Source organism: Daktulosphaira vitifoliae, unplaced genomic scaffold (assembly GCF_025091365.1).
Source record: "Daktulosphaira vitifoliae isolate Bord-2020 unplaced genomic scaffold, ASM2509136v1 Scaffold_1, whole genome shotgun sequence".
In the NCBI taxonomy this organism is placed as follows: Eukaryota; Metazoa; Arthropoda; class Insecta; order Hemiptera; family Phylloxeridae; genus Daktulosphaira; species Daktulosphaira vitifoliae.
Window position 1 is genome coordinate 18376245 of NW_026099572.1, and position 10069 is coordinate 18386313.

The window sequence follows — 10069 nt, forward strand, 5'->3', positions numbered from 1 at the left end:
AAAAAAAAAAAAACACATCTTAGTAAAACCAATACCTTCTCAGCTTCGCATCGAAGAAAAAAAAAATCTAAGATAGCTATTTTGTAGAGTAGAATTTAAGAAAAATTTTAGTAAAAAAATATCTTATTAATATTCGGTAGTAAATATTCTGTAGCGTTTTGAAGTTTGTAAAAATTTGAATTTTCATGTATTATTTTACGGTAATAAACATTGAAATATGTATTGAGAAAAGGACAGAAGAAAACGCGATCTTCGCATCGAAGCTAAAAAAATAAGTATACTTCTATGATATCTTCTTGATATATTATTTTTATATAACATACTTCTACCAAAACTAATATACTAAATTAGATAGGCGTCCTTAAATTTGTTTAGATGATTTTAAATAACATGCCAATTTTATGTTATAGTTAAAGGTTAATTCATAATATAAAAACCCAGCACAGGGGGGTCGCGGCACAGTGGTGACGTGGTATAGATGGATCAAGTATAATGATATCTGACAGTGATTAAAATCACTATTAAAAAAAAACGCTTCGATGCAAATCTTTAGATACTGTTTAATTTTAAAAAATTGGTGGACTATTCCAAAAGCTACATGATCTGCTAGTTCATTATTAATATCCTAATTAAGATAAAGTATGTAGAATGAAAAAGGGATTATTAAAAAATATTATTTCTCATAAAAAAATAATGTTGATCCATACACTTTTCAATATGTCATAGCATTATAAAGTTAAAAATGTAAAAAATAAAATCGAGAATTTTAAAAAAGTAAAAAAAGTTTTAAAAATTTCGAAAATTAGCGATTTTTAAATTTGTAATTTTTTTAGAGGTTTCCCCCATTTACGGGGAACGAGGGCATTTTTTTTCAATTTTTGAGGGTAATTTCTTCGACTAGATACAATTTGTGATCTTTTGACGTATCATTGAATGAAATCGGTGAGAACTGAGAAAAAGTGGTAACAGACACAAAAAAAAAAAAAAAAAAAAAAAAAATAAACACATCTTAGTAAAACCAATACCTTCTCAGCTTCGCATCGAAGCTAAAATCACAGTTTTAATCAAAATGTATTTTGATCTAAAAAAAAAAAAATGTATTGAATATTATTTTATTTATTACAGAAATTAAAAATGGAGGTGATCGAACATATACAAGATCAAAACACAAATGTAAGTAAAATGTATTAATTTATAAACACTTTATCTATACAAAAGTAGTTTATTAGGATACTTCCTACAACTTTAATGATAAATAATGATTTTTTTTTAGTAAAATGCTATGAATGTAGTTAAACATAGAAGTATTTTTTTTTAATGGGTCTACAAATGTTTGAAAAATTTGTATTACTAAAACCGTTGTTTCTATAACGAAAATACGTTTTTGATATATCGAAATTATTTAGGAGGAAATACACTATTATTGTATAACTAACAGAGATATAAGATTTTTTAAATTATATTATCTCAAGATTTCATAGAAATTATTTATTCCAAAAAATCATAAAATGTGTATCACATTTTAAGTATGTATTTTTTTTTTTTAATCTTAAATTGTTGAGATACGTGTTTTTTTAATAGAGACAACCCTCTAAAATAATTCACATAAAAATAAAGAAATTTTAGGAAGATAAAATAACACAAAATTATGCTACAAATAATGTATATATATATATTATCCTTTTTTATTATCCTATGAATATGATATTTTTGCAAACATTGATGCACTTGTGTTAACTAATCATAACTCGTTAAGCTAATAAGATATTGTCAAATTAACTTTTAACTTAATTTATATAAAAATTAACAAATTAGCTAGAAATATTAAATTTTTTATTTTCTTTAATGAATTTAGTTTTAACGAGTTAAAAAAAAAATTGATTTGTCTAGTCATGTAAATAAAAATGGTATTCTTATATTTTATGATATAAAAAATCCCGATTTGTTTTTCACATATGTCGGTTGGTTTCATACATAACGAAGAATGTTTGAAAACTACCGAAATTTTCATTGATCTAAGACCCTTAAGAATGATATTCATATGTCATGTTCTTTCTTAATATTTTTTTTTGGTAAATTTAAAATATGATAGAATCGCGCAGAGTAAGCGATAAATAAATTATAAATGTCGAAAAAGCATCAGTAGATGATATTGATGACTTCTATTGTTTTCTCTGTACACGTCCAAATAAAGCGATTTAGTGTAGAAAATGACTTGGCCATACAACCACTACCACTATCATTGAATAAAACATTTCTAACATCAGTTTCCAATGTGATCTAATGGGCTACTCACATTTCTAAAGGACGCGAACGAGGTATCTTAAAAAAGAGGTATAATATTTTATTGACTATCAGTTATGTAACCTGCCAAAGTAAATAAAACCTGTACTGGAAAGTTATTTGGTTTTGTTGGTTTTAAATCATAAATATTGAACTATTTTTATACTATACTACACAACGAATGATGTAGAAAATATGTTTGATTCTGTTAAATAATAAAAACTTTCTAAGGGTGCTGCTCTAATGAATTGTATTTGATAACTTATAATTAATGTTAAAAGTTTTTAATATTGTTCTTCAAAATACTTTAATAGTGTGATTTTAATTTACTAAGCATTTTATAGATTGCCAATTTTAAAAAAATATTTTTTTTTAATCAAAACTACTTTTGGGAAATGAATATTGTGTAATCATAATTAATTTTTTTTTTAAGAATTATAACATTTCTTATATACCCTTTGGCAAAAATAAATATTCATAACTAATATACAAAATCTGTATATTAACTATGAAATAATTTAATAATTTCAATGTAGTTCTCCACAAATTACCACTCGAAAACGATAGATATTTTTAAAGGAATATCGTTTTCCAGGTAGGTTTATTATAAAATAACAAGTACAAGAATTTTAAACAATTTTAATTTAAAGTTGCGTTTATATTTAACTTAATTATTACAATCATTGCCCAAATTAAGAAATTTAAGAATCTGCCAGAGTAAGTTTCACGTAGAAGCTTTTATCCTTATCTTTTTTGCCTATTTTATGAGCAAATAAAATTTAGCAATAATAGAATGCAGGGCGTGGCAAAGAGAAATATAGGGACGGCAGAATGACGATAAATAATAATTTGAATGCAAACATAGTCGACAACTGTCTGACCTAAAATGATATGGTACGTGTGTACCGAATTGAACGACTTGAGTCAAACTATTATTACTGGCGGTGTGTACACTAGACAGAACGGTAAAATTAAAAAAATGAAGTTTATAAGAAAAAAAATCATAATTTATTACGTTTGACTATCCTATTCTTTAATATACTGACTGAAATAATAACACAAATGGAAAATAACGCTGTGTATCGTCATTGTCAAAAGTGTGCATGGTGTTCCTACACTGTGAGCCTACACCTGCTAAATGCATAAGTTTGTTTGTGTATAATTCGTATCCAACAACGTCGTATTTGACTATTTTCTGTAGTATTTCAACGATTACAAACGACATATTATTATTGCGTTTAGGTATTGTCACAAAAATATCCATAATTCGATTGCAAATACTTTTTTGAATATTTATATTATCTATACGAAAACACAAATAACAATTTTTAATTTGGATTTCATTGAGTAACGCACTACAAAGAGTTATTGGGTATTTTACGACAATGTAATTTAAAAGTGTTAGTAAAATGTATTTATCAAGTATACAAAATTGTTTTATCAACAGAGGATTTTATTTTTATATTGAATTTGATCAGTTAAGAATGCTTGAAATATAAAGTTTAATTGACAATTATGAACGAAAGAATAACTGTCTTTAATAAAATAAAAACGAAGTATTTCACATAAAAATGTTTCAGAGTACTACACAGTGTCAAAATGTCAACCACCAATTATATGATTCGAATTGTCGAGTTGTCTATTACTGTAGTGATATAACATAAAGATAATTAAATTTTATTACACCTTATATACTTATCTGAAAAGCGATTTGTATCAATTTGACGATAAAAGTTTTTCTTGTCATTAAACAAATTTCGGATACTAAACGTCTAATATTATAACAGTTATGCAAAAAAACGTTGGTATTAGCGAGGATGTAAGATACTGGTTTAATTGGGGTGGGTGAAGTGGATAGAAGCGTCTGGTGTGTTATGCGATAAAAGAATTACAATGAAGCTGAAAGGTAAGTTTTATAAAAGTGTAGTGTAACCAGATATGATGTATGTTTCAGAGTGTTGGGCAGTTGACATGAAGGTAGAGCAGAGAATGAGTATAGTAGAGATGAGAATGCATAGATGGATGAATGGAGTGACTAGAGAAAATAGGATAAGAAACAAACATATAAGAGGGACTATAGGTACGCTACACCTATAGTCCCTCAATCGTGGGTATGATGAAAGAAAATATACTTAGATGGTTTGGTCATATTATGAGAAAGGAATAGGAAGCTGTAAGAACAGTTATAGAAATGAATGTTGAAAGAAGTCCAAAAAAGAGATAGAGGTATGTTATTAAATGCCATATGACGGCTGATGTATGTTTAGATGCTGAACGAGATCGTGTCACGTGTAGTTTAGGATAAGGGTGGCTGGCCCTAAGTAATTGGGATAAAGACAAAGAAATATAAACAAAAGAAGAAGAAACGTATAATGTTACAAATTTGTGATACTATTTTAATATCAAACAAATTTTATTATAATGCAATATTTTATAACATTAAATTAGGTAGATATTGAATACACACTTTTTTTGTCAAAATTACTCACTATTTGATAAAAATTAGAAAAATTAATTTTACATCTAAAATTATTTTAGAGATCATATATTAAATTCTTAAATGAATTGTTTGACACGTTCATAATAATTTTTATCAGTTTTTCATGAGAGTTAATTTTTAATGATCGAATTTCGAGAAGCATGGAGAAAAAATAAAATTGAAGTAATGCATGAAATGATTTTATAATTAATTTCTATTTAAATTCAAAAATAACCATCAAAATTACTCCAAGAATAAAAATGTTTAAATTACTTGTCAAATGATTTTATAAGTACATCTTAAGTGTGAATTCAATTGCATGTCAATCCTTTTATTAATAACACATTGTTATTGACATTTGAATAAAAATCATACTTACAAATACATAATTTTTTTTTTAATTCATCCCTACGTTATAAGGATGTCAACTTTATTTTTTTTTTTTAATGACAACATACATATTTGACTAGTTTATAAAATGAAAATTTATCTAAATAAGAAAATGACTAGTCGATAACATCTTTTTGAAATAGTATTACGGAATTCATTAACATTTTTTAATATGCGTTATAATAAAAATACCTTCACTCTATATTTTAAAATAGTTAAAACTAATAATTTTCTTAATTAGATAATTTTTTTATTTTATAAACTATTTAAATACCTATGTTGCTATTATAAAAAATTAATATTAACAACCTTATAAGAAATAAAATATACTACATAATTGATGAATCAATAAATATATAATATTTTTAAAATGACAAAAAGTGTTTCTAAACAAAATTATTATTTTATGAGAAATAAAGTGGCTAATATTTAAATAATCACCCTCTATATTCAGTATTTCTTAATAATGATTATTGTTTTTTATCTCACAGATAAGAATCGAAATCGAACAAGGACACGAACGAATTCGAATGATATAAGAGATTCAGCTTTTTTATCAACAGAGGAAAGTACGTAACTACATAAATATATACATTTCATAATTATTAGATATTCATCATATGCATATATAGTATAATGTATGATTTTTTTATCATGAACGGCTTAATTAATCAAAAATAAAAATAATATAGATCATATTTCTTTTAGTTGTCTACTTTTCTTAGTTAATAAATCATTATGTATTTTTATGTACACCACTAATACCTTATAAGGATATCAAATTTATTTTTTAAATGACAAAATACATAAATAACTAGCTTTTTTATTATACATTTATTATATAATGGTAAAATTAAGAAAATGACTAATCGATAACGACTATTGGAACTGTATTTTAGAGAATATTAACCATATACAGAAATGAATAAAGTTAAGTGCTACTATTTTTATAACTAAACGTTTCTCGGCTTATTCCTCTTACCACCTAAGTATAAAAATGTTAATAAATAATGTTTCTAAATACTAAAATGTTACCATCTTAAATACTCATTTAATAATAAATCACTGAAATGTAATGCTTGAACTCATAATTATTTTTTAAAAAATAGGTATTTTGAAGTAAATTAATTTTAATATATATTTGTAATAAAATAAAACAACTGAGGATTTAGATTACTTGGGATTAATTTAATCAAATATTTTACTGTATAATTGTAATATACAATAAAAATTTATTAAAATAAAGTGCTCAAAATCCAAGATATACATATTTTTTCCCTTTTAATACAACCTAATGAAAATGTTCAATTAGAAAAATAACCTTGATCTTTATTAATAATAAAATAGTAGACAGCTTATTAACTTTAGCACAAATTTTCATTAAAATTATTTTTATTGTTTGATAAATGTTAAGAGATACATTTTAAGTAGATATTTATATATAATTTAAATTAGCATATAAAGAATGGCCCAGCATTCACGGACAACTTAAATAACTTTTGATATAGTAAATTTTTTTTGCTATTTTTTTTTTTTTAATAGTTAATATACTTAAGGGTTATAATAATAATTAAATTAATATCATTAATAATTAAATAAAAAAATTACCAAAAATGTTTAAAAAAATTTAAACATAGTCATATTTTAGAATAGAGTTTAAAAAATAATTTGGTTAAAAATAAATTCTCATTAATGTTTGGTAACTAATTTTCTGTAACATTTTAATTTTCCTGTATTTTATTCTACTGTATCAAACGCTGGCTATGTTATTTAAAAAAGGACAGAAGTAAACATTATATTTTCATTAAATATGATATGAGTATGGATTTTTCCATGAAAATTATTAACATTGCAATAACCGGCTTTAGTTAAAATAAACACACGAATAATACCTATTATTTAATAAGTAGTTTTATCTATAAAAAGATAAACCTACTTTATCTTATTTTTCTTCTGTCCACGTATCAACACGTATTTCAATGTTTAATACCGTAAAATAATACATGAAAATTCAAATTTTCACAAACTTCAAAATGATACAGAATATTTACTACTGAATATTAATAAGATATTTTTTTATCAAATTTTTCTTAAAATCTACTCTACAAATAGCTATTTTGGATTTTTTTTTACATTTTATTTAAAATTTAATTGTTATTAAAAAAAAAATCAGTAAAAAATATTAACAGGTCAAAAGTTATTTAAGTTATCAGTGAATTCTGAGCCACTCTGTATATTTAAAATTAATGTCTATGGAAGCAACCAAAATATTTTTATTTTTTTATTCTCAATATTTAATTTGCCTGAAGCAAATTTATTATTTTTTTAGTTATTATTATTTTATATTACTTTAACTCACCTGTTTTTCTTTATAATGAAATGTTAGTATTCACTTTGAGTTTTTGACAAGCTTAAATTATCATAAATTGGGAAAACATTACATTAGACTTGTGCATTATGAAAATTAATAAACATTTGCTCAGCTTAGCATTGAATATACAGTCATTGTTTGTCTGTAGATATTAATATTTCATTTGTACAGTTTTGTTGTTCTAAAATTAAGTTAAATTAATCTTTTCTTATTTCTAAGCACTCGGGATCGGGATTTTATGATGATAATTTGTTTTTTATCATCTGTATTCATTTTTTTTTTTTGAGTGTACACGAACTTTTACTTATTCTTACAATAACTAAAACGATCAGAAGTTACATCTGTATCATATCTAAAAAGATCAAAAGTAGAGAGATCCTCAACTCAACTACTTAAATGAAATGTAAACTCTTAAATGAAATTGTGCGTCATCTCTTAAATTTAAAACTACACAAACTTTTTCTTACTTTCGCTTTTTAAAAAAGATGAAATCTAATGATAAACATGCTGAAATTATGAACTGAATTGCATGCAAATCATAAAAATTACAGATATAAAAATATCATATGAATATTTTGATATAGTAATATTTATGTTATTGTTTGTATTCATTTCACTTAATGTTATGGTCAATACTGCACATTATATTATATTTATATGTGTATTGGTTCTAAAATGATCAATTTACAAAAATTAAATTTTTTTTATATCATTCAAATCACTATAAATGACAACGAATTACTAGCTTATGAATTATAGAAATATTAATATACTAATACAATAATAATATAATGATTATATATACAATCTTACTATATTTGTGTTTAATGCCTTGTGAATATATTTTTTAGAAAACGACATTACAGAGTACGAAGATGATAATGATGATTATGATAACGGTTTTCAACCAACGTCGGCATCATTATACATTTTATTAATGTGCGTTGGATTTATATTTGTATAGTTAACATATCATCTTATTTTAAATTAACTTTACAGTTTGTTTATATTTTTATAAAATAAGTGCGGTCGAAATCCTCAATATTTTGTTTGTAAAAAACTAAATACATGAATAAGATAATGAATATCTTGAAAATCTTTGTTAAAATCTTTGTAGATAATTATTATTTATTTTAATTTATTGTATCATGGGATTAGCCAAATTATTTTTGTAATTTTATCTCTGCAAGTAGGTCTATTGGTTAGGATAAATGTGTTGTTCTAGGGCATATAATTTTTAATTGTAAAAAAAGATATCCAAAAATAAATCACAAGACTGACTACTAAGTGAGCATTCATTAAGCTTGATTGCTTACCTAATCCTGTATTAATAATATGATTATAAAATTATTGTATTTAATGTATACTTAAGAACTTTAACTTGTACATATCATTTGATGCTATCCGTATTTTAAGTATGAATTGAAAATACGATTTTACTATTTAATGTATAGAATAATGTAATTTAATATGTAATAGATTTATAAAATGACTTTAAGTTATTAAACAATTTGTAACTATTGATAATTAATTAAATAGTAGAATATATTCTGTGAGCACCTCTTTTTGTTGGAAATTACATTTAATTATTTAAAAGCGTCTAATTAAGCGTTTTTAATGTAATGTAAAATTACCATAAACATTTTTTTCAAGAATATTCTCGAAAATAGATTAATGTTTAATAATTGAGAATATACTTTTCAACTTTTTTTTTCATTATACATCACATTATTATAAATTGGTACTGATTTACTAACAAGTATAAAATTGAACATTTTCAATTTTATCTATGCAGCTTTAGTTAAATTAATGTAACAAAGTTAGAAAATTTCCATGACCAAGAAAATAATCTCAAACATTTTCTTTTGTTACTCACTTTGTATATTTTTTAAATATTACAAAAACATGAATTTTCTTGAACTGGCATCTCATCGTTTTTACAAATTTAAATATCTGAATTTTAGATATAAAAGATCAGTTTTAAAGGTAGATTTCAAATTATCGCAAAAAATATTAATGACTAATATACCCATCTTATAGTTAAAAAATATGTGTCAGTCAATATTATTTTTTAAAAAAAAATCAAATCGAAAAATTTATTATTTTTAAATTTGCAAAATTTAAATATTAAATTATAATAAAAACTACATTCTTATATTTTTTATATTTACATTTGTATCAATATTTATGATAGTTTATAAAATCTGTATATTTGTAATATTTGAAAAATATATGATAAAACTAAAGCAATGTGATGTTCACAAAAATTATAAACATATCATTTTTAGTAGAGTATTATATTAAACTTTTTTCTATAATATTAATTTTATGCAATTATCTTATTCATTAATGCCCAACTCCTTTGATGAATATGAAATGGTTGATTTAGAATACTCAAACTCTATCAACAATTTCTATTAAATGTACAGAATATAATTTCTTACATTAATATAATATTTTAATATTTAAAAAAATGATAAATAAGGACCACTTTATTAGATACATTACATTAAATATGAGTAATGTGCATACATATAAATATCACG

The 10069-nt window shown here is 23.3% G+C and overlaps 1 protein-coding gene across 1 annotated transcript in view; it reads left to right on the forward strand.

The window, feature by feature from the left end:
- The window catches only part of LOC126895043 (neurotrimin-like), a 78460-nt gene extending 69322 nt beyond the window's left edge, over nucleotides 1–9138 (forward strand). The window contains exons 8-10 of the mRNA XM_050666503.1: nucleotides 1126–1173; nucleotides 5644–5721; nucleotides 8375–9138. Coding sequence (XP_050522460.1) covers nucleotides 1126–1173; nucleotides 5644–5721; nucleotides 8375–8487 — 239 coding nt within the window. The 3' untranslated portion in view covers nucleotides 8488–9138. The remainder of the gene's footprint in view (nucleotides 1–1125; nucleotides 1174–5643; nucleotides 5722–8374) is intronic.
- Nucleotides 9139–10069: the final 931 nt, after the last annotated feature.